This window comes from Coenobita brevimanus, chromosome 73 (genome assembly GCF_032717465.1).
Source record: "Coenobita brevimanus isolate Jiangsu-jjx chromosome 73, ASM3271746v2, whole genome shotgun sequence".
NCBI classification, from domain to species: domain Eukaryota; kingdom Metazoa; phylum Arthropoda; class Malacostraca; order Decapoda; family Coenobitidae; genus Coenobita; species Coenobita brevimanus.
The window spans coordinates 20,854,026-20,880,343 of NC_137026.1; the positions used below are offsets into that span (position 1 = coordinate 20,854,026).

At 41.5% G+C, this 26,318-nt stretch overlaps 2 protein-coding genes and 1 non-coding gene across 4 annotated transcripts in view; 2 read left to right on the forward strand and 1 right to left on the reverse strand.

The window, feature by feature from the left end:
* Positions 1–6,614, reverse strand: part of bys (Bystin) — a 152,677-nt gene extending 146,063 nt beyond the window's left edge. The window contains exon 1 of one of the 2 annotated variants that reach the window (XM_080278382.1): positions 6,580–6,614. The gene's annotated coding sequence lies outside the window, so the exon portion shown is untranslated. Of the gene's footprint in view, positions 1–6,369; positions 6,535–6,579 lie in introns of those variants that run through there. The other variant, XM_080278384.1, reaches the window with a different exon arrangement.
* Positions 5,748–5,866, forward strand: LOC145407633 (5S ribosomal RNA). Its single transcript, XR_013898780.1, has one exon. It is a non-coding gene; the product is annotated as a 5S ribosomal RNA (ribosomal RNA).
* A 508-nt stretch (positions 6,615–7,122) lies between the features above and the next one.
* Positions 7,123–26,318, forward strand: part of Adi1 (acireductone dioxygenase 1) — a 111,738-nt gene continuing 92,542 nt past the window's right edge. Inside the window, exons 1-2 of the mRNA XM_080278385.1 lie at positions 7,123–7,177; positions 17,973–18,125. Coding sequence (XP_080134511.1) covers positions 18,003–18,125 — 123 coding nt within the window. The 5' untranslated portion in view covers positions 7,123–7,177; positions 17,973–18,002. The remainder of the gene's footprint in view (positions 7,178–17,972; positions 18,126–26,318) is intronic.

Genomic DNA, 26,318 nt, shown 5'->3' on the forward strand with positions numbered 1-26,318 from the left:
AGCTTTCGCCAAAGTCCCGAAAGGAGGATGATCAGTGGTCTGAAAGGTAGGTGAGAAGATCGCCAGTGGAGCGCCCCTGACGGAACCCGTACTGACGATCAGAAAGAAGGTTGTGATAGGAAAGATGCCTTAAAATTTTCCTATTGAGAACTGACTCGAAAACTTTTGAAATACAGCATGTTAAAGCAACTGGACGATAGTTGGAGGGTTGGGAGTGGTCACCCTTCTTTGGGACTGGCTAAATGAGAGCAAACTTCCAGCAAGAAGGAAAGGTACAAGTTGACAGACAAAGGCTCACCCTTCTTTGGGACTGGCTAAATGAGAGCAAACTTCCAGCAAGAAGGAAAGGTACAAGTTGACAGACAAAGGCTCACCCTTCTTTGGGACTGGCTAAATGAGAGCAAACTTCCAGCAAGAAGGAAAGGTACAAGTTGACAGACAAAGGCGAAAGAGTTTGCCTAGGCAGGGTGTAAGCACAGAAGCACAGTTCTTGAGAACAACAGGAGGGACTCCATTAGGCCCATATGCCTTGTTAGTATTGAGGCCAGTGATGGCAGAAAATACATCAGCTGAAGAAATTTTAATGTCAACCATGAGGAAGTCAGAGGCGGGAAGTGATGGAGGAACAGCACCGGAATCGTCTAAGGAGGAATTGGAGGAGAAAGTCTGTGTGAAGAGATCTGCTTTATCAGTAGCAGAAATAGCTACAGAACCATCAGAGTAGAAAAGAGGAGGGAAGAATGATGAGGTAAAGTTGTCAGAAAGGTTTTTGGCAGGGTGCCAGAAGGAGTGGGAAGAATTTGAGTTGGAGAGTTGACAGCATTTAGTACGGATGAAATTATTTTTAGCAGAGCGAAGAACAAGCTTAGCACGATTCCGGGCAGAAATGTAAAGATGATGTGATTCAAGGATGGGTTGGCTCCGGTACCTTTTGTAGGCCCTCTCCTTGTTGTGGACAGCATTAGAACAAGCCTGATTAAACCAAGGCTTTCTTGCGTTAGTTAAACGATATGAGAAAGGAATGTATGCTTCCATGCCCAAGAGAATAACCTCCGTAATGCGTAAGGTATACTCAGATGGCTCCCGGCCATGGAAGCAATAATCATTCCAGGGAAAATCAAAGAAGTACTGCCTGAGGGCCTCCCAATCCACGGCTCTAAAATACCACAGACGACACTTCCCTGGAGGGTCCACAGGCCGTACCGGAGTGATAGGACAGGTTAAGGTGATAAGGTTGTGATCAGAGGAGCCCAACAGAGAGAAAAGATTAACAGTGTAAGCAAAAGGATTAGTTGTAAGGAAGAGGTCAAGTATGTTGGAGCTCTCTCCAAGGCAGTCTGGGATACAGGTAGGGTGCTGTACAAGCTGCTCTAGGTCATTAAGGAGAGAAAAGATGTAGGCTTGTTCACCAGGTGGATCAGTGAAAGGAGAGAAGAGCCACAGGTGGTGGTGAACATTGAAATCTCCTAGAATGGAGATTTCAGAGAAAGGGGAAATGGATAGAATGTGTTCCATCGTAGAAGTAAGATAGTCGAAGAATTTTTTATAGTCATTAGAATTAGGGGATAAGTAAACAGCACAGATATATTTAGTCAGAGAATGACAGGAAAGCTGAAGCCAGAGTGTAGAGAATTCAGAAGAATCAAGTTCAGGAACACGAGAGCAAGATAAGTCGTTGCGTATATATACACAACAGCCATCTTTGGCTTTGAAATGAGTATAGAGAAAGTAGGAGGATACAGAAAAGGGTTTGCTGTCAGTTGCCTCAGACAGCTGAGTCTCAGTTAGAAAAAGAAGGTGAGGTTTAGCGGAGGAGAGGTGGTGCTCAACAGAGCGAAAGTTAGAGGAAAGGCCACGAATGTTGCAGAAATGAAGAAGAAGAGAGTCAGACAGTGGTTCCAGGCATCTTGAGTCGTTACCGGGAAAGGGGCGGAAGGTGGGGGCATTTATGGTCCACCCCCCTTGGGGACTCCGAGGCTGGGTGATGAGACGCCATTTTTTTTTTTTTTTTTTTTTTTTTTTTTTTTTGAAAAGGAAGTGTAGTGTGTACTGTGCATGTAGTTTGCTGTAGATACTTAGGGAAATTTGTGTTGGAGAGCATGCTGGCCTACTCACTGTATAACTGAGACACTGAAAAAGTTCAGCAAAGGGGAATGGTCAGGAACTAGTCCTGAAGGCTGATGAAACGGGAGCTCCAGCATTCCCTGTCATCAGCTTTCCATCCACCTCGGGAGTACTCCCCTGCTCGACTGGTGCTACAGTCTACTCCACAATTAGCCCGATATAGTGAGGTTTTATTGTATTTGGTGTAAATGGGAAGTTGTTGACTGCCGTGAAGAGTGTGCATTAGGGTGCTAAGGCTACAGTGCGTGTGGACAGTGAACTGAGTGAATTTTTGTATTTGAAGGTTGGACTGAAATAGAGATATGTTATGTCTCCAAGGTTGTTCAATCTGTACATGGGTGGGGTTATAAAAGAGATACAAGGTAGGGCAGTGGATGTTGGAGCAGCCTTAATGAGAGAGGGCAGTGTTTGGAAACTCCCTATACTGTTGTTGCTTGCAGATGATACTGTGTTGTTAAGTGAAGATGAGGGGGAGCTGCAAGGCATGGTGGATGAGTTTGGGAGAATGTGTAAGAAATGGAATCTAAAGATGACACTAGGGAGAAGTAAAGTTATGGTTTTTGAGAGAAATGAAGTCAGTGAATGTGCAGTGAGGTTGAATGAGGAGCATATAGAAAATGTGAGTGCATTTAAGTACCGGTACTTGAGTAGTGTGATGAGTAAGGATGGAAGTTTAGAGGGTGAAGTGCTTGAAAGGGTACAACAAGGAAGAAAGGTTGTTGGTTCTTTGAAAGCAGTGATAAGAAACTTGGAAGCGAGCATGGAAGTGAAAAAGTTACTGCATGACAGTAATGTATTGTAATACTAACTCTAATGTATGGAACTGAAGCTTGGACCTTGTTGGAGGGACACAAGTCAAGAATGAGAGAAGTGGAAACGAGTTCTTTGAGAAAAGCATGTGGAGTCACATGGAGAGAGACTGAAAAATGAGAAAGTGAAGGAGCATTGTGGTGTGGATGTGGATGTGACAGAAAGTGCTAGGTGAAACACACCGAGGTGGTTTGGCCATGTGGAGAGGATGGAGAACGAGAGACTGATGAGGAAAGTGCATGTGAGTGAAGTGGAGGGGGGGAGGAGAGGGAGGAGAAGGCCAAGGATGAGATGGAGGGATGGCGTGGAGAGGTATATGAGAAAGGGGTGTGTGAGCTGGGAGGAGGGCAGTGAAATGGCAGGAGACAGGGCGACATGGAAGCGATTTTTGTTTGTGGCCACCCCTTGCGGGACTGAGGCATCTGATAATAGATAGACAGATAGACAATGAAGAGCAACTGGGGTCATTCCACACCTCAGGCACCATCTACGATGAATGACTAAAAATAAATTGCATCTCAAAACTAGAAGACAGAAGATGTGGAAACATGGTGGAATCTTGCAAGATCTATCTTATCTATCTATTGCCTGACGCCATAATCCCGTAAGGGGTGGCAATTTGACTCTGAGTTATTTGTTCTACGGGGAGGGGCACTAACCCTCCACCAACCAACTTGTTGACACGTAGGGAGCACGTATGGTTTGGTTATATGGTTACCACCCAGTGTTGTAAATGGTTTTTTGGCTTACAGGAAACCATTTGACTTGTCACTCAATGTAATGCCACCTGTAACGGAAAGAAATGCAGTAAGAAGTGACAGGAAAGATGGGAGAAACAGGAAGAGAGGAGAGCAGGCTCAAAAAAAGGCTAAGAAAGTAAATGCAGCACTACATCAAGTGAGTGGATGATGGTCGCCATCACCTACCACTATATATACAGTATATATATATATATATATATATATATATATATATATATATATATATATATATATATATATATATATATATATATACAGTATATAAATATATATATATATATATATATATATATATATATATATATATATATATATATACAGTATGTATATATATATATATATATACAGTAATCCCTCTAATATCCGAACGCCCAATATCCGAACATCCCCACTAACCGGACATAATCCTCCTGGGATCCAATATTCCCAAAATGGGCCAAAAACTGCAAAAAATTCGAAAAAAATCTGACTTTTTTTCCCTCCCATAATTTGAAATTCCCGCCTGGCGCCAAACAGCTGTTACACCATGGTCCCTTCACCCCTTCCTTCCTCCCCCTCCCCCCTCCCCTGTCAGGTTGCCATTTGGTATTTTTCATTACCAAGTGTGGGCCAATTTGGTAATGAAAAATTCGTTTGGTAATGCATTAGAATAATGCATTACCAAATGGATTTTTCACATGTATGAGGATACACAGGATGGAGATGGTGGATTGTTTGCTCTCTCTGATTAATCTGCTACCCTACATAGTGTGAAAATAATCAACATGGTGTTAGTTATAAGGAGAGTGATTACATGTATTTCCACTTGTATATATAATTAGTGAAGAATATATGCTAGCTTTACGAATTTGGTAATGAAAAGTTATATTTGACAATGAAAGTTGAGGAGATTGGTAATGTGGCTGTTGCGATCTGGCAACTCTGTTACCCCACCAACATCAACAGTCACAGCTTAACTCCGATGGAGAGCAGATACTCATAACAGTGCAAGCCACAGGTGCTTGTTTTTTGTGAATAAACAGTGAATAAACTGCAATACCTTGCCACTAGAACACACAGGAATTTACAGTGTTGTGCAGTGTTAAGAAATTAGAATTTAGAGTGCAGAGGATTAACTGTGGACTGCAAACTGGCGGTTCAAACCAGTCCAAGACCAAGGGACTTGTAAGTACCCAGAATGTTTAATATTGTATAAACTCACCTCTAAAACCTCATTTTATGGTTCTTTTGCATTTATTTCAGTCTTTTATGTCCCTTATTGGTGTGATTTGGGTCTTAAATAGGTGCTATGCATGTCCAGAGGGAGTTGTATAGGTGTTTTTCAGAGTTAGGGTCCGTAAGTACTAGTCCATAAGCTGAGGCCCAATATCCGGACAGGACCACTATCCGGACCTGCCTATGGCTCTATTGATCCGGATATTGGAGGGGTTACTGTATATATATACAGTATATAAATATATATATATATATACATCCATCATCCAATCCTACGTCACCCCACGAGAAGCGCAGGAACCCGGGGCTAGGCAAGTTGGTCCCGACATTTAACCCCTAACAGGCAGGCGACATTACGTAACGTCCAGCCATTTTCAGTCCTAATTTATTGGTGAAATTGGGTGACAAGGCACCCTTGTCACTTATTGTCTGGCCCTCTTCAGTGCCAAGCCTTGAATACTGGAAGAAATTGAAAATATTAACCCTTCAGAAGTTTTTGAGAATACAAGCAATAACACGAGGGGGCACTCAAGACAGCTACACAAACGGCAATACAACAAAACGGAAACTGGTGACACTTTTGTGCCCACCATAATAAACCGCTGGAACAAGCTGTCGGAAAATGTATTTGGATTAGCCTATTCCCCTTAGCTAGACCTAGATAGATCATATAGCCTTATATAAATGCAGTGAGTACTCCTTCAGTCAACATTATTAAGAAGAGATATGATATCCACACAGCACATTTGGAAAAGGAGGCAGACAATAGGATCTATATAGATCAATAGTGTAACCTGCAGAAAAGACTGGTGAATATAAACTAACTAGGATTTGACAGCCAACGGCCATGCCACGTTGAGTACACCGCTTCCCATCCGATCAGCGAAGTTAAGCAACGTTGGGTCTGGTTAGTACTTGGATGGGTGACCGCCTGGGAACACCTGATGCTGTTGGCATCCCTACGTGTCAAGTGGGGTTGGTGGAGGATTAGTGCCCCTCCCTGTAAAACAATTATCTCTAAGCCCTTGGCCACCCCATTTGGGATATATGGCGTCTGGCAATGGATGGAAGGATGGAAGGATTTGACAGCCCATTTTCAAATTTAAAAAAATGCCCATTTAAAATGTTAACTATGGCCAGCAACTGGTAGACGTCAGCAGAATATTTAAGCATTCTAAATCCACATTTATAGCTTTATGGTGTAAGTTTATAAAAATGCTCAGTACCTGTGGTAATCCATGAATAATAACAAGTAACCTGTGAATGACTCATTTCAACAGAAAATATGGAAGGTCGTGCCCATTTGGTAAAGAACTAATGAAAATAAAACTATCAGAAAGAAATGAATTGGTATGGTGCTTCTACTGCTTAAAGTACACCGTAGGTTTGCCCTTACCTGCTTGACATTACTAACCCATGAAGGATTCTGAACAGAAGTCAAACAAGATCCCAAACCTACCTACGAATGAAAATATATGAAAATTATGCGATCCTGTTGTTCATAAAGTTCCTTCTTCCCCCCCGTGTTGTTTCCTGACTGCCAGGTCCCATGAACTCTGGCCAGGCGTTACTGTCAGCGGGAAATGATGTTCATGGGGTCAGGATAGCAATGAATGGTCTACTGTCCTCCCTACACTGCAGAGGCAAGCTGCACACACCACCAACTCACCAAGACCAGTTTCTCCCAAAACATATGCCAGAAGCCATGAGGATGTCTGGTAATTCCGGATTATTTTGTAGGATTATCCATACGTAAAGAGTCAGAAATTGGATTAATATTTTAAAAACCATAATCAATATTATTTCTTATATTGTTACAGCATAAAGCTATAACAGAATTTCATGTTCTTTTAATGAAAGGGCACTTTATCTATTATGGAATACGGATATTAAACTATATACTTTATCTCTATATAAACTTAGGGACTCGATGTACTCGGCAACTTCGTAACAATGATAATTCGGTTTACTCAGCTGGAACATATTGTATTATCAGTATAAAAGAGTGTTATAATTTCTATTCTTTAGGATATCAAAAATCAAACTGTATATTAAATTCATCATGCTGCATTCAATACCATCGTCTACAATCACAGAAAAATGGAAAAGAAAGGTTTGTCGCGAAATGAATGGTTGTCGAAGTTGCCATAGCAACTACAAACAATGCACATCCTAAAAACAACAGCAACAACAACACACTGCACATTGTACAGCTCTTCAGATAAGTTGATTACCTCAAGGGGGAAGGTTCTCAGGGGTATAGTGAGGTAAGTCATTTGAATCTGGGTACAGTTTTACCTTCAAAAGGTATGAAAGATTTTAAAACATTTGGGTCATCTCCATTGTTGCTGTTGTGATAAATCAAAATATCATTATTCTTGGCCTTGGTTTTGTTGAAAGATGATGCTGTAATGAGTAGTGGCTAGTATGTTAAGCCAAATATATTTGTACTGTTGAACATCCTTATCCTTTGGTGGGGAAAAAGGTTGGGATGATGATATCATTCTGGTTAATTTCTGGGTATAGACTTATGCAAGTTAATTTCTGGTTGTAGGCCTATGCAGGTTAATTTCCGGTTGTAGGCCTATTCTGGTTAATTTATGGCTACATGCAGGTTAACTTTTTGCTAATGCATGGAGTAGTACCTCTGTATTACTGCACATTTAAACCATATGTATCCCGTGTTATCAATGTGATTCGTTTATGAGACATGCATTGTCTAGAAATAACAAATAATCTACGTTACCAGATTTGGGACCAAAGAATATTGATTTTATGGCTATGCAAGGTTTTCTTAAACTAAGTTTGTGTGCAAAATTGATGGTTATTGACTTCTGAATTAGTTTATCCTTGAGAAGATATAGGACCACTGTATTTTGCAGTTTTTTCTTTATCAAACCTCTTCATAGGATTCTTGCAGTATTTGTATAGTGCATTTTCAAGTTTCATTGTTTATTTCTTTTAGAAGTGGAGATTAGCCTTAAAAAAGTGGTGTTTGTTTACCGTCCTATGGGTGCCGAAGACAGACAGATGCCATTTTGTAGTATACCAATAACAGACAGACACCATCTTAGATTTACCAATAAGAGACTTATCAAGAAATTCTGTGAGTTCACTTGTGATCTGTATAGATCCTATTGCCCACTTCCATTTCCATCTGTGCCAAGTGTTTATCATATCTGTTCTTGAAAACATTTGCAGAAGGAACACTCACAACATTTTCTGGTAAATTGTTCCACAGATTTACAACTCAGTGTGTATATGTGTTTCCTGTTTGTCGTTTACTGAATTTTTTCATGAAAATTTGCTTGGAGTGGCTTCTTAAATTTGTATTGGCCTCTTGGAAGAATTCTGTTGGATTTAGATTTTCAAGTCTGTTTATGATTTTGAAGACTTCTATTGTATCCCCGCATTTCCATCGGTCCTCCAACTTGGGTAGGCCCAATGCCCATTCTTCATAATCGCTCCTCATAACTCAAGTCTCTCAGACTGGGAACTATCTTAGTTGCCCTTAGTTGTACCTTTTCCGGCTTGTTGATGGTTTGCCTCCCTTGGGGTGACCATACTTGCATTGTATACTCAAGATGTGGCTGAATACCGGTATATGTCCTGTAGAGTGTGACAAACCCTTCTTCAGTCTAGTTTTTGAAGGTTCTTCTAATAAGGCCTAGGATACTGTTGGCCTTTGAAACAGTTTTGTCAATGTGACTATCAAACTTTAGGTTGTTACTGAGCAAAATTCCCAGATCTTTTTCCTCATTGACTTTTGTTATGGTATGAGTTTACCATCAGTATTGTAGTTATACCTTTGGTTAGTTGTTCCTATATGCATGATCTTACATTTAGGTGCATTGAATATCAGGAGCCATGTGTTAGACCATTTCATCATCTTGTGTACCGTATATCATTTTGCAACTCTCTGTTCTCCATTAATGTTGTCACAGGATTGTATATTTTGGTGTCATCAGCAAAGATTTTGCATTTGGAGGTTACTTTACTTGGAAGGTCATTTATGTATACCGTACCAAGAAGAATAAGGGACCCAGTACTGACCCCTGAGAAACTCCACTGGTTACTTTTTGTAGTACTGACTGTACTTCCATTTACTGCTTGTAATCTGTTAGAGGGGAAAAAGAAGTGTGTGGTAATCATAGGGGCATTTGTCTTCTTAGTATAATAGGAAAAGTGTATGGTAGGATACTTATTGACAGAGTTAGAGAAAGAACAGAGAAATTAGTTGGAGAAGAACAGGGAGGCTTTAGGAAGGGAAGAGGTTGTGTAGATCAGATATTCATTCTTAGATCTTTAGTGGAAAAGTTTCTAGAGAAGGGAAAGAAGTTGTATGCGGCGTTCATGGATTTGGAGAAAGCATATGACAGGGTGGATAGACAAGGATTGTGGAAAGTGTTAAGAATATATGGAGTAGATGGGAAGTTGTTGAATGCTGTGAAGAGTATGTACGATGGTGCGAAGGCTGCAGTGCGTGTGGATGGTGAACTAAGTGAATTTTTCTCTTTGAAAGTTGGGTTGAAACAGGGATGTGTCATGTCTCCATGGTTGTTCAATCTGTACATGGATGGGGTAATAAGAGAGGTACAAGGTAGGGTAGTGGATGTTGGAGTGGCCCTGGTGAGAGAGGATAGTGTTTGGAAACTCCCTGTACTGTTGTTTGCAGATGATACTGTGTTGTTGAGTGAAGACGAAGGGGAGCTGCAAGGCTTGGTGGATGAGTTTGAGAGAGTGTGTAAGAAACGGAACCTAAAGGTGAATGTAGGGAAGAGTAAAGTGATGGTCTTTGAGAGAGGTGAAGTTAGTGAATGTACAGCGAGGTTAGATGGTGAGGAATTGGAAAATGTGAGTACGTTTAAGTATTTGGGTAGTGTGATGAGTAAGGATGGAGGTTTGGAGGGTGAAGTGCTTGAAAGGGTACAGCAGGGAAGAAAGGTTGCTGGTTCCTTAAAAGCAGTGATAAGAAACAAGGAAGTGAGCATGGAAGTGAAAAAGTTACTACATGACAGTATTGTGATACCAACTCTAACGTACGGAAGTGAAGCTTGGACATTGTTGGAAGGACACAAGTCAAGAGTGAGAGCAGTGGAAATGAGTTATTTAAGAGGAGCCTGTGGAGTCACGTGGAGAGACAGGCTGACGAATGAGGATATAAAGGAGCGTTGTGGTGTGGATGTGGATGTGATAGGAAGCGTTATGAGGAACACACTGAGGTGGTTTGGCCATGTGGAGAGGATGGAGGGTGAAAGACTGACGAAGAGAGTGTATGTGAGTGAGGTGGAGGGGGGAAGAGGGAGGGGGAGGCCGAGGATGAGATGGAGGGATGGGGTGGAAAGGTATATGAGAGAGGGGGGTGTGAGTTGGGAGCAGGGCAGTGAAATGGCGGGGGACAGGGCGACTTGGAGGCGATTTGTTTGTGGCCACCCCAAACGGGATTGAGGCGTCTGGCAATAGACAGATAGATAGACAGAATCTGTTAGAGAGAAACTCTCCAATCCCATTCAACATTTTACCTCCTATTCCAGATCTACAAAGTTTGTATATCAGTCTGCAGTGTGGCACTGGCACAGTATCAAACTCTTTGGCAAAATCAAAATATGGTACTGTACATTCTATCAAAGGGGTTGTTTTTGTCATTCATATTTGTCCAGTCTTGTAAACTTTTCAGCAGATTGGTTAGACAAGATCATCTACTTCTAAAATCATATTGGTTACTGCTTAAGGTGTTTCTGTCTTCCAAGCTCTGTATCATGTTATGTGTGATAATTTCTTCCAGAATTTTTCCCATGATACTTGTTAGGCTTACTGGATAGTAATTGCCAGGTTCAGTTTTGCTTCCACTTTTGTAGATAAGTGGTACAAGTGCCTCCTTCCAGCTATGTGGTACTGTTGCTGTCTGAATTGATTGTTCATAATGGATGGCAAGAGGCTCATTAAGCTCATCTGCTAATTCCTTCAACACTTTTGGATGGGAGGAAGGAGTAGTTGCAAGGAGAGTGGAAAGGTTACAAGAGGATGAGAAAAAGACAGAATATAAGAGAGAAGTGGAGGAATGATTGGGTAAATACGAATTGGAGCAGATGGGGGACGTGGAAGGTGTGTGCAAGATATTCACAGAAGAAATATGTGTAGCATGTGATGTGGTGTGTGGGGTGAAGAGAAGACAAAAGGGGGTGCAAGGAACAGCATGGTGGAATGAAGAGGTGAGACAGGCTGTGGCACAATAGAAGAAAGCATACAATGAATGGATAAGAAATAGGGGCATGGAAGATGTTGAGAGGCAGAAGAGAGAGTTACATGTAGAAAGGAAGAGAGAGGTGAAAAGATTAGCAAGACAGAGTAAGAAGATAGTGGATGAGGAATTTGGAAGGAATTTGAGTGTAAAGTGGAGTGACTTAGAAAATGTTCTGGAAAGAGGTGAAAAGAGTAAGACAGGGTGGCAGTGAAGTTAGCAGGGGAGTGAAAGATAAAAATGGTAGATTACTAGTGGAGAAGGGAGGAATAGTGAGCAGATGGACAGAACACTTTAAGGAATTGTTGAACATAGAGAAAGGAAGTAATGCAAGTATAAGTGGCTGGGGAATGGCTGGGAGAAGGAGGGAGGTGAGAAGACAGGAAGAAATCAGTAGGATAGAAGTTGTGGAAGCAATGAAGAAAGTCTAATTGGGGAAAACCCCAGGAATTGATGGAGTGTGTTGTGAAATGCTGAAGCATGGGGGAGAGATGGTTGTAGAATGGATGTGGAAGATGTGCAGATTGACCTGGGAGGTAGGTAGAGTCCAGAGGATTGGAAGTCAGGTATAATTATTCCCTTGTACATAGGAAATGGGGAAAAAGAAGTGTGTGGTAATCATAGGGGCATTTGTCTTCTTAGTGTAATAGAAAAAGTGTATGGCAGGATACTTATAGATGGAGTTAGGGAAATAACATAAGAATTAGTTGGAGAAGAACAGGGAGGCTTTAGGAAGGGAAGAGGTTGTGTAGATCAGATATTCATTCTTAGATCTTTAGTGGAAAAGTTTTTAGAGAAGGGAAAGAAGTTGTATGCGGCCTTCATGGATTTGGAGAAAGCATAAGACAGGGTGGATAGACATGGATAGTGGAAAGTATTAAAAATATATGGAGTAGATGGGAAGTTATTGAATGCTGTGAAGAGTACATATGATGGTGCTAAGGCTGCAGTGTGTGTGGATGGTGAACTGAGTGAATTTTTCTCTTTGAAGGTTGGGTTGAAACAGGGATGTGTTATGTCTCCATGGTTGTTCAATCTGTACATGGATGGGGTAATAAAAGAGGTACAAGGTAGGGCAGTGGATGTTGGAGTGGCCCTAGTGAGAGAAGGTAGTGTTTGGAAACTCCCTGTACTGTTGCTTGCAGATGATACTTTGTTGTTAAGTGAAGACGTAGGGGAGCTGCAAGGCTTGTTGGATGAGGTTGGGAGAGTGTGTAAGAAACAGAATCTAAAGGTGATTGTAGGGAAGAGTAAAGTGATGGTCTTTGAGAGAGGTGAAGTCAGTGAATGTACAGTGAGTTGGATGGTGAGGAAATGGAAAATGCGAGTATGTTTAAGTAGGCTACTTAGGGAGTGTGATGAGTGAGGATGGAAGTTTGGAGGGTGAAGTGCAACAAGGAAGAAAGGTTGCTGGTTCCTTGAAAGCAGTGCTAAGAAACAGGGAAGTGAGCATGAAAGTGAAAATGTTGCTGCATGACAGTATTGTCATACCAACTCTAATGTATGGAAGTGAAGCTTGGACGTTGTTGGAAAGACACAAGTCAAGAGTGAGAGCAGTGGAAATGAGTTATTTAAGAGGAGCCTGTGGAGTCACATAGAGAGACAGGCTGACAAATGTGGATATAACGGAGCATTGTGGTGTGGATGTGGATGTGATAGTAAGCATTAGGAGGAACACACTGAGGTGGTTTGGCCATATGGGAGGATGGAGGGTGAGAGACTGATGAGGAGAGTGTATGTGAGTGAGGTGGAGGGAGGGAGAGGGAGGGGGAGGCCGAGGATGAGATGGAGGGATGGAGTGGAGAGGTATATGAGAGAGGGGGGTGTGAGTTGAGAACAGGGCAGTGAAATGGCAGGGGACAGGGCGACATGGAGGTGATATGTTTGTGGCCTCCCCGTGCATTAAGGCTTCTGGCAGTAGATAGATAGACTTTTGGGTGTAGCCTATGTTGTCAGGTCTAGGTGTTTTAAATTCATTTAATGGTAAAAGTTTCATTCTGACTAAGTCCCTATCTATGTCAATATCTGTAAGATCCTCTGTACAGTCTGCTGAATGCAAGTCCATTGGTCCATAAAGTTGATGAAAGAAGCCATTTACTGTCAATTATGCTTTGTCATCCTTTTGTATAAATACAGATTTGAAAAATTTATTCAGTACATCTGCTGTTTCCTTGTTATTTGAAGTGAGTGTTCTTTGTGGTGTCTTTATTTTGCTTACATAGTCTTTTACTCTTTTGCCACTGTTGGCATATCTGTATAGGGCTTTAGTGTTGGATTTAACTTCTCTAAACAGATTTGGTTTAAAAATGTGCTTGGCTTGTCACAGGGCTGTAGAACACACATTTCTCTCTCTTTTATATATCCCGTATCTTGTTCTTGATGGGCTAACTTGATATCTCTTCCAGGCAAATAATTTGTTTTTCACTGCTCTTTCAGTTGATTTATTAAACTACGGCTATTTTTCTTCACCCCCCTGGCCAGTTGTGCTTTTAGGTACAAAATTTCTCACTCCTTCCAATATTATCTTTTCTATTATATTGGTTATCTCCTGTGGTTCCTTTCCTTGCAACTGTTCTCACCAGTTAATATCTTGCATCTTTTCCTTGAACCTTACATAGTCTCCTTTGAAGAAGTTATACTTGGTAATTCCTGTTTCATTCTGGGGTGGGGAGTGGTAGATGCAGTCTTTAGGACACATTGATCACTTCTACCAAGAGAATTTAATGAGTTTAACTGATCAGTCGTATTTTCTTCGCTGGTGATGACTAGATCGAGAGTGTTGGGTTGATGGTCTCCTCTTACTCGGGTGACTTCTATAATGTGTAGCGTAAAGAAATTTGCTGATAGGATGTCCAAAAACTTTTGTTCAGGTGTGTCTTCTGGTGCTGGTGTTGTTGATGTTTCCCAGTTAATGTTAGGCAAATTGAAATCACCTGTGATTGATACACCACACCACATATCATCAGTTTTCCATAGCAGATGATGGAAAGCACCATTGTTTGTTTCTGTCGAGTTCCCTTTTTGATATATACACCCTGTGAGAATTTGGGGGCCATTTCCTCTCTTGATCCATGGCATTTAAACTGAGACTCTGAGAAAACTGTTTTGTAAAATTCTCCAGCTCAGTACAGTCACTTACATCAAGCAACTTATGGGAAAACATTATTGTGCCTCCTCCAGTTTCTTGAATGTTATCTTTCCTTGACATGTGGTAGTTGTGCAGTATCCCATTACACAATTCACTGTTGAGGATTTTCTGAGGTTGACACCAGGTTTCTGTGAGATATATTTTGTTGTGCATAATTTCACTCACTAAGTGCCTGAATTCTGTAATTTTCTTCCTAATACTTTCACAGTTAGTTGAAATACATTGAAAATAATATTCACCATTCATAGCCTGCCTTGTTTCAGTAGGCAGGAGAGGGGTCTATGGCCTTGATTTATTTATCTATCTATCTATTGCCAGACGCCATAATCCCATAAGGGGTGGCCACTTGACTTTGAATTATTCGTTTTACGGGGAGGGACACTAACTCTCCACCAACCCACCTGCTGACACGTAGGTAGCATGATGGTTTGGTTATATGGTTACCATCCAGCATTGTAAATGGTTTCTTGGCTTACAAGAAACCATTTGGCTTGTCACTCAATGTAAAGCCATCTGTGAAGGAAAGGAAGGCAATAAGAAGTGACAGGAAAGATGGGAAGAGAGGAGGACAGACACAGAAAATGAATGATAAAGGTGAAAGAAGAAGTAGGTAGCACTACATCAAGTGAGTGGATGATGGACGCCACCACCTACCACCATGCTTTGATTATTTCATTTCTTACACTGTAGGGATTGTCACATAATGTTATACCTAAATTACTGCAATATTTACATTAACTTGTTGTGCACTTGGTTTGGTTTCCAAGCTTTTGTCTCCTCTGGCACAGGTTGTGCCCAAGGAAGCTTGTGAGCAGTTTTCGCATTTTTTTTTTTTATCATCCAGTCCTTGTTCCTTGTGTCTTCCTTCATCCTCTTAGTCCCTGGTGGAGAGTGCCATTTGCCTCTCTTTGTTTTGGGGTAAGGTCTGGAGTGATGTGGAGAAAGCTGCACTGGATGTTCCTCCCTTTTGAGTGATCTGAATTTCTTTTTCTGTAGTAGTTTGGATCAGATTTTTTCTTCTTTAACCTTGATTTTCAAAAGCCTGGGTTTGGAGTTGGTGTTCTTAGGACCAAGTTTGATTTCCTGGGTTACTTCCACATTTTCTACCTCCAATATGGTGGATGCAATCTCTCGAACATTTTGTATGTCTTTCATTTCTTTTTTCTTACTAGTCAGGTTTTGGTTCAGTTCTGGGAGGTTGTGGACAACTAGGAATTTTTTCTTCTCAATATCAAATGCCTCCGTCACTTGTTCTTGAACTGCCTTGGTAACCTCATCTTGGGTGACTTGTGTAGTACAGTATTATCCCATATTTCTGATACCTGTTTCTGTAGGTCATGGAGTTTCTGTACTATGTCTTCATCCATTGCATTTATTGTCACTGCTCCTTTACCATGGTCTCCTTTCTAAGCGTGAAGCTTAGCGTCCTGTGCTTTTGAGTTGGCCTGATGTGTTGATGAAGCTATTGGGATACCATTTCTTGTTCTGGCTTCACTTTCTCTGTCCTCATTTTGCACTTGGAGTTTGTTTTTACCTCTGTTTAGGGATGCTGCAACCCAGCCATGGCACATGCTGCAAAACCACATAGTGCTGGATTCCTCATCAAATGCATCATACAGCTCCCCTGTCAGTGTTTTACATTGCAGGTGGTGGTACCATCTTTCACAACAGCTGCAGTGTGAACTAAGGGCATTATTCTGTCTTACTGTTTTTTTTTACATGCAGGACACTGGTCTTTGTTTACATGGCAGTGCAAGCACCGGCCATTTCTCTTTAGAGATTTACCACACTTCTGGCACTTTTCTGGCATGATTTTGACACAATATCTGGAGGGGGCTCAGGTCTATGAAACAGATCTGTTGAACTGAAATACTGGTATTTATTGTTGTAAAAGGTAGGTGGGGGCACTCACCATCCACTCACTCGATGTAGTATTGCTCTCGGGTGTCTGCCTTTTCCTCTCTCCATCCTTCTTTTCTCCCATCCTCTTCTGTCTTGCTTTCCTTCATTCTTTCTTTGTTCTTCTGCCTACAGGTGACTTTACATTCTCTCTTTTGTTTTTCTTTCCTCATCTTTCTGCCTGTGGGTGGCTCTACGCTGAGTGACAAGCCAAATGGTTTACTGTACACCAGGAAACCATTTACTATGCTGGGTGGTAACCATATAACCATATTTTGGTGCCTGGTGGTTTAGTGGGTAATTATGGCACTCCAATCAGATTGAGCCGGTGAAGGATTATATCCAAGGGATGGTTGGATTTCATTGCTCATGTAATGCCACTCAGGGATAAGTGAGGTTGGTCACTCTCGTATTAAATGTCAGGACCAACTTGCCTAGCTCTGAGCTCCTATGCTCCTTGTGGGGCAAAGTACTGTAGAATTGGATGATGAATGAATGAATGATGTAAAAAGTACCGTATACACTTATCTGTGAAAACCCGGGAAGATGCTGGTGTTTTCTTGTATAAAGCAGAGAACCTTCAGCATACTTCACACTGCTTGCACGTGATCATGTTTCCAAGCCATTTTTTATGAAGTTTCCCTTATCAGTGCATATTTACTCAAACGTGTCCTAGATTTTATCACAACACAACCTAAGTTATTCTAACTAAATCTAACCTATTTTATGCTATCCTAACCAAACTTATCCTGGCCTAACCTAACCTGTCTCATATACTGTATAATCATGTTTCCCTTGTCTGTTGATGGCTTCTCTTCATGCTTGAACATACACTTCTTTATACCTTTACAAAGTTACTGAATCAGTTCACAGACACTTGCAGAAAAACTTCTGGAAGAGGTCTACACTTGTGACATCAGCTCATCTGTGTTGTCCAACTTTTGACTGTGGATTTGTGTGATAGTTAGAGCTTTATAATCAAATTTCTGCTCCCCATTGGCCCAAAATTTTTCAAGAAGCATATCAAATTTTGTGACTAAGTTGGCATTTACTACACACTGAGGCAAATCATTCCAGTGGTCTGAAGGCAGCAAGATCAAGCTAAATGATGACTGCTGTATTTTTCCATGTCCATAAAATAATACTCAGCTTATGGAAACCTGTTTATAATGATAAGGTTAGAAACAACCTCCATTAGCTAACTCTGACTACCTACCTTCCATACAATGACCTTTATTTATAATGGTACAGTTTAATGCCTGGATAGTTTATTCAGATTATGGGAGACCTGTGGTACTACAGTAGTATATAGTACTCTGTTCACTTTAACTAGGATGTAAAATTATCACCTCTCCATCTTGAAAACATTGCCATAATAAGAGATGAGTACCTGAATATGATGCTAGACATAAAGAAGGGCTATGGAAAGGATCCAAGACTGTAGTAATAGCTTAGTTTTCCGAATTATGGTAAATATACTGCAAAGTAATGACATTTCTATGCCAAGTAAAGGTGAATGAGTTGTACTGTACTAGGACAGTGGCAGTAGCTGTAGCCCTAACTTCATATCATTGTGAACCAGGTGGATGGCAGCCTCAGACAGTCCTTCACCCACAGTGGGGGAATAGAGGGAGTTGAGGACATTAACAGTATATAACCAGGCAGCTTCATTTACTAGTTACTAGATAAAAACATCCCTTTCCAGGACCCCTGTAGCAGTGTAGTGGATTAATGTATTTTAGTACTGTACAGTATTTGCTTTCTTTTGTAACAGGATTTGGTGTTAGTAGTACTGTATATCAAAATGGTGCGAGCGTGGTATATGGACAGCAGCTCTGAGGACCAGCGTTTGGAGCATCACCTCTCACCCCCCAAGTTTGTCTCATTAGATGACCTCTTTGCACAAACTGGAGTCACATACTGGAAGGTACTGATGCTGTTATAGAAGTGTATACAATACTCCTTTTACTTTAACCTGGCCTGGTTCTAGGTAGCAGCAACCACCATCCACTCACATAATGTAGTGCTGCCTATTTCTTCCTTCACTTTTATCAATCTTGTTCTATATCTGCCCTCTTTTCTTCCTATTTCTCCCATCCTTCCTGTCACTTTTTATTATTCATCTTTCCACTTTAGGTGACTTTTCACTGAGTGACAAGCCTGATGGGTTCCTGTAACCCAGAAAGCCATTAACAACACCAGGTGGTTACCATATAACCAAATAATGGGGTGATGTGAAACTTACTATGGTGCCCCTGTTAACTGGGTGGAGAAACACAACTGCTGCATTCATCTAGGAACCAAACCTCCTCTCTTTTCCCCATACTTTGCTGTGGTGAGACGCTTTCCACTGCAAGGGAAAACTGGTACAATGCACAGGATGGTCCTGTAGGGTCAGTTGCTTGCCAGCGATTGATGGGTCTTCTCGATCCGTCAGACTGGGGTTACCGGTGCTCAGCAACAATAAACAGCTCTAATTTAGCCTAAAATTACCATGTGTCCATCCTGAATGCTGAGTTGTAACAATCAATTAACACAGGAATACCTATATAATGCCAGTCACAAAGCAGCACAGTGGAAAAGTTGTAGATCATGGTATTGTCTTTTTCAGTCACTGAACTAGATATAAGCCACATATGGATGAAAATCTAGGCCAAGTTTAGTTGAAAGAGCCCAGTGTACAGTAGTACAGTTACTGCTTGCAGTAAGTCATCTTTACTGATATTCTTTTATGTTATTAAATTCACTGTAAATTTCTGAGATTGAGGATGAGATGGGGAGATGGAGTGGAGATACCATATATGAGTTGGAGGAAGGGCAGCCTAATGGCAGAGAACTGGGTGGTCTTTTTGTTTTCATTTTTTGAAGGCTCCAACATGCTTGCCTTTGTCACCTACGGGCAGCTCTCCATGCTGCTCGATCTCTGGCAGCTTTCCTATTCAGTCTTTTATCCCTGAGGTCACACTAAATGACCTTGTCCCAGGTTTTTCTCGGTCTGCCTCTCACAACCTTATCCATAATATTAACACTTCTCACTTTCTGCACCCAGTTTTCATCCCAGATCCTCTCCACATGCACAAACCATCTCAATCTACCTCTCCTCATCACAAAACCAATACACTCCAGTCCCATCCTACCTCTTAACTCTTCCATCATAAACCTATCTCCCCCAGGCCTCACACTTAGGGACGCACTGCACATCCACCTAATCATTGTCATTTCTTACATTTAAGCTCGTGAATATTGTCTTCCTTTACTGCCCAAGTCTCACTACCATACAGCATTACACTCCTAACACATGCTGCATTCAAAGATCCCTTAGCATAGACAGAGAGCCCTCTCAGTGTCAGGAGAGGCAACAGCACCCTGAACTTCTTCCAACCACTCCTCACTCTAGCCACAGAGCTAGCTCCAGCCCCACCTCCAGCACATAACATGTCTCCCAAATAACAAAACTCTTCCACACACTCTAGAGACTCACCAAGAAGTTCAATCCTTTCACCCCTGACAATGTTCACCTGCTTTCGCCTACACACTGCACACATGAAATGAGTATTATCTCGCAGTCTACCTCTAATACCACTACATCTCTTATGCACCCACATATTACAGGCACTGCACAGGGTGGAATTACAGTATTTCCCACATCTTTGTGGCAAATTGCACATGGCCACTCTTCCTCTTCTTTGACAGTACTGCTACCAGCCCTAGATACCATCACTTTTGTTTTATCAGCATTCACTCTTAAGTCCTTGTGCCCTATACCATCTCTCCACTTCCTAAGTCTTTTCTCCGCCTCCCTTTCATTCTCGGCAGTCAACAGCAAATCAGCAGTGTGCAACATTTCCCATGGGAGTCCATTTCTGAAGTCACGTGAGAGGGCTTCTGGTACCATGATAAACAACAAAGGGCTCAAAACTAACCCCTGATGCACACCAACATTCACGGAACACTCATCATGCAAATCTACATTCACCCTTACCTGGGTGTGAGCACCAATGTACATGGCCATAATCACCCTAATCAACCACTCCTCAATCCCAAGCCTTCTCATTGCCCACTTCATCCCTTCTCTAGGAGCTCTGTCAAAGGCCTTCTCCAATTCAACAAAGACAAAGTAAAGTTCCCTTTTCTTTCCTATATATTTTTCCTGAAGTTGTCAAACAATGCATATGGCATCAGTGGTGCCTTTGCGTGGCATAAACCCAAGCTGCATCTCATCAATAACCAATCTTTCTCTAGTTATACCTTCTAGAACTCTCTCCATTAGCTCCATTATCTGGTCTAAAAGCTTTATGCCTCTATAACATTTTCTTTCCAGGGCATCACCCCTCCCCTTGTACACGTTTATAATTACACTCTTTAGCCAGTCATCTGGGAGAACATACTCACACCGGTATATAATTGTATTTATCAGGTCACTGACTAATTTCACTCTTATCTCCTGAGGCTTTCAACATTTCAGCAGTCAACCCAGACACACCTGCTGCCTTCCACCCTTTACAAAATTAAGACATCAGACTGTAAACAGTTACATAGATAGTACAGTACATTTCAGCCTTCAGTATCCAAACACCCAATTTTCATAAACCTCCACTTTCCAAAATATTTTTATCTGCAAATGGAAGTTGTTCATATCACTGTGCCTTGTGCAATTAATACATATTTCATGACAGGTTATTTGTGGAAAAGCTCTGTATAACAGCAAATAATATATGACTGATACATGGTACAGTACTTCATTACATATACTCAACATGGTACTGTAAGTTAGTTTTTACTTGATTTTTTCATACTTATGATTATACAGTACTTTCCCAAAATGTCCATTTTCAGTAAAAACTGAATATACAGTGGTGTATAGGAAGGGTGTTTTTTGGTTTTCAGTGTGTTTTTTTTTTTTTTCATGGTTTTCTTGGTGTTTAGCATTACTTTGGATAATCCTATGCATGTTTTGATCTCTAGGTGTGGCAGATTGACCTGAAAACAGTGTCAAAATTAGGAGAGGTACTGTACATACAGTGGTGTATAGGTAGGATTTTTTTTTTTTTTTTTTTTTTTTTTTTATTACTTTGGATATTCCTATGTGTGTTTTGATGTCTAAATATGCCTAAATGACCGGAAAACACTGCCAAATTAAGCATAGGTACTGTGCAAATAATTTAGGTATAGGTTGGAGGTGGGTATAGGTAGGGTCTGGGTGTGGTAGGGGACCGGACCAGTGTTTATTATCCAGATGCTTCCACTCTCCAGGCATGCCTTTGGCTCTATCATGTCTGGATAAATGAGGGATTACTGTACTCCCCATGCCCTTCTGGCAAGTTGCACATGGCTACTCTCCCTATTCTTTAACAGTACTGCCACCAACCCTAGATATCATCACTTTTGCTTTATCTACATTTACTCCTAAGCCCTTTTGCCGCATACCATCTCTACACTTCCTGAATCTTTCCCAGCTTCCTTTCGTTCTCTGCAATCAGCACCAAGTCATCAGCATGCAACATCTCCCACAGGTATCCATTTCTGAAGTCACATGAGAGGGCTTCAAGTACCATGTTAAACAACAAGGGACTCAAAACTGACCCCTGATGCAATCCAACATTCACAGAAAACTCATCACGCAAATCTCCATTCACCCTTACCTGGGTGTGAGCACCCTCATACATAGCCATAACCACCCAAACCGACCACTCCTCCATCCCAAGCTATCTCATTGTCTACATCACCACCTTTCTAGGGACTCTGTCAAAGGCCTTCTCTAAATCAACAAAAAAAAAAGTACAGTTCCCTTCTCCTACCAATATATTTTTCCTGAAGCTGTTGAACAATGAATATGGCATCAGTGGTTCCCCTACCTGGCATAAACCCAAACTGCATCTCATCAATATTCACTCTTTCTCTAATCATACTTTCTAGAACTCTATCCATTGCCTTCATTATCCAATCTAAAAGCTGTATATCTATATAATTTCCTCTCTCCAGGGCATCACCCCTCCCCTTGTACAGATTTACAGTAACACTTCAGCCAGTTATCTGGGACAACATACTCATAATTATATAGCCATATATATCTGGTCAGTGACTAACCTCACTCCTGTATCTCCTGGGGCCTTCAGCATTTCAACAGTCAACCTAGACACACCTGCTGCCTTCCCCACCTGCATCCAGCCTATTGCCTTACACACAGGAACAGCATCAATTAAAGGCCAAGGACCAAACACTGGCTCTGCTGGTTTCAAACCTTCCCTGTCCCAGTCAAACTCCTCATTCAACAACTGGCTATAATGCTCTCTCCATGCATCTTTAGTGTCCCCACTGTTCACCACTACCCTTCCTTCATCATTCTTCACGCACTGCTCTCCTATAATATCCCGATTGTCGCTCTTCACCTGATTTGCTACTTTAACCCGCGCCGTCCCGGCGACGTGAATTAACGTGGCAACATTTCAAGGTCCCTAATTTGCACAATTTTCAATTTTCGCAAGTGATTTCGCGAGTGATTTTTGGCACGTATACACGGGACACCTTCCTCTATTCCTCTACAAGATGCCAAGCCGGAACGATGCCTTACACCGCATAACCCTTCCCCCCCCCCTGCACGCCATTGTCTCGGGAATTCACCTGTTACCAGTGACCTGGCCAATAAAGACATTCAGGGCCAGAGTGATTCCCCAATTGATGACAAAGTGGAGAACAAAGTTTACATAGCATTAGAGGAAGAAACAGTCAGAAATGATGATCAGGTAATGTGGGAAAAAAAAAGGTTATGAATGGTGATGAGTTAGTGAGTGAAACAGTGCTTATAATGCCTATATTACTGTTTGAAAACCAATATACTCTTGTACTACATATAAATTCGTACCAAGTAAATAAATAAATACTGTTTATGAGTGGATAAAATAGTTACCCTCCCATAGAACTCGTTTTCTTTGGTACCAGCCTGTTAGAAAACCCAGTCAGGTAAGGAAGTACTCGTACCTAAATCCGGTATTTTAAACCTCAGGTGAGCGATTTCTCTATGAATTTTCGATGTTTCTCACCTAAAGCGGATGTTTGAGCCAAAAAAAAAAAAAAAAGGTCCAAAAACGTCAGGATGGGGCGGGTTAAATATCATATTCTTCCTTTACACATAATTTAGGTTATCCAGTAAAAGTCTCGGTGACTCAGACTTCGCCCTGTATACCTATCTCTCTTCTAGCCCTACCCTGGTTCAGGTATTTCATCCCCATAAACATGGTAATGGAAACTGTCCAGCCATAACTCTTTCTTGTCATCCTTTTCTATGTACAGTATATTGATTTAATGAATTTGTTCAGCACATCATTGTTTTCTGATTGTTTGATGTGAGGGTTCCTTCTGGCTTCTTTAATTTGCCAGCATGGTCTTTGCCTGTGCCACTGTTTGCATACTAAACAGAGCTTTAGGGTAGGATTTCAATTTTGAGGAAAGATTCAGTTCATATTGTTGGCTGTCCCTTCTTAAAGTTTTTGTACATTTATTCCTTTCACATTTCTACATCTTGTTTTTTTTTTTTTTTTTTAATTGACTTCCTGATATCATTTCCAAGCACATAGCTTTTTTCTCATTGCTGTTTTAGCCAATATGTTAAATCAAGGCTGGTTTCTGTTGCCCACTGATTTGTTTTCCTTTACATACAAATTTATTGATCCTGTCTATCTATCTATCTATTGCCAGACGCCTCAATCCCGTTTGGGGTGGCCACAAACAAATCGCTTCCAAGTCGCCCTATCCCCCGCCATTTCACTGCCCTGCTCCCAACTCACACCCCCCTGTCTCATATACCTCTCCACCCCATCCCTCCATCTCATCCTCGGCCTCCCCCTCCCTCTTCCCCCCTCCACCTCACTCACATACACTCTCTTCGTCAGTCTTTCACCCTCCATCTTCTCCACATGGCCAAACCACCTCAGTGTGTTCCTCATAACGCTTCCTATCACATCCACATCCACACCACAATGCTTCTTTATATCCTCATTCGTCAGCCTATCTCTCCATGTGACTCCACAGGCTCCTCTTAAATAACTCATTTCCACTGCTCTCACTCTTGACTTGTATCCTTCCAACAACGTCCAAGCTTCACTTCCATATGTTAGAGTTGGTATCACAATACTGTCATGTAGTAACTTTTTCACTTCCATGCTCACTTCCCTGTTTCTTATCACTGCTTTCAAAGAACCAGCAACCTTTCTTCCATGCTGTACCCTTTCAAGCACTTCACCCTCCAAACCTCCATCCTTACTCATCACACTACCCAAGTACTTAAACGTACTCACATTTTCCAATTCCTCACCATCCAACCTCGCTGTACATTCACTGACTTCACTCTCTCAAAGACCATCACTTTACTCTTCCCTACATTCACCTTTAGCTTTCCTTTCTTACACACTCTCCCAAACTCATCCAACAAGCCTTGCAGCTCCCCTTCATCTTCACTCAACAACACAGTATCATCTGCAAACAACAGTACAGGGAGTTTCCAAACACTATCCTCTCTCACCAGGGCCACTCCAACATCCTCTACCCTACCTTGTACCTCTTTTATTACCCCATCCATGTACAGATTGAACAACCATGGAGACATGACACATCCCTGTTTCAACCCAACTTTCAAAGAGAAAAATTCACTTAGTTCACCATCCACACGCACTGCAGCCTTCGCACCATCGTACATACTCTTCACAGCATTCAACAACTTCCCATCTACTCCATATATTCTTAACACTTTCCACAATCCTTGTCTATCCACCCTGTCATATGCTTTCTCCAAATCCATGAAAGCTGCATACAACTTCTTTCCCTTCTCTAGAAACTTTTCCACTAAAGATCTAAGAATGAATATCTGATCTACACAACCTCTTCCCTTCCTAAAGCCTCCCTGTTCTTCTTCAACTAATTTCTCTGTTCTTTCTCTAACTCTGTCAATAAGTATCCTACCATACACTTTTCCTGTTATACTAAGAAGACAAATGCCCTTATGATTACCACACACTTCTTTTTCCCCTTTTCCTTTGTATAAGGGAATAATTATACCTGACTTCCAATCCTCTGGGACTCTACCTTCCTCCCAGGCCAATCTGCACATCTTCCACATCCATTCTACTATTATTTCTCCCCCATGCTTCAGCATTTCACCACACACTCCATCAATTCCTGGGACTTTCCCCGATTTAACTTTCTTCATTGCTTCCACAACTTCTATCCTACTGATTTCTTCCTGTCTTCTCACCTCCCTCCTCCTCCCAGCCATTCCCCAGCCACTTATACTCGCATTACTTCCACCCTCTATGTTCAACAATTCCTTAAAGTGTTCTCTCCATCTGCTCACTTTTTCTCCCTTCTCCACTAGTACATTAATCCACCATTTTTATCTTTCACTCCCCAGCTAACTTCACTTCCACCCTGTCTTACTCTTTTCACCTCTTTCCAGAACATTTTCTTACAGTCCCTCCACTTTACACTCAAATTCCTTCCAAATTCCTCATCCACTCTCTTCTTACTAATCTTTTCACCTCTCTCTTTCTTTCTACATATAACTCTCTCTTCCGCCTCTCAACTTCTTCCACACCCCTATTTCTCATCCATTCATTGTATGCTTTCTTCTTTTGTGCCACAGCCTGTCTCACCTCTTCAGTCCATCATGCTGTTCCTTGCACCCCCCTCCGTCTTCTCTTCCTTCCACACACCACATCGCATGCTGCACATATTTCTTCTGTAAATATCCTACACACACCTTCCACGTCTCCCATCTGCTCCAATTCATATTTGCCCAATCGTTCCTCCACTTCTCTCTTATACTCTACCTTTTTCTCATCCTCTTGTAACCTTTCCACTTCTCTCTTATTCTCTACCTTTTTCTCATCGTCTTGTAACCTTTCCACTCTCCTTGCAACTACTCCTTCCTCTCGTCTTTCCCTTCTTCTATTCCTCCATCTTACTTGAATCCTAATTCTGGCCACCACCAAGTAATGGTCAGAAAGTCCACTCCCCCAACCTCTATAAGCTCTTGCATCCATTACACATCTTCGCATCCTTCCATCCACACACATAATCAGTCATTGCCTTCCTTTCATTCAGTTCACCACCCACCCTTCTCATCACT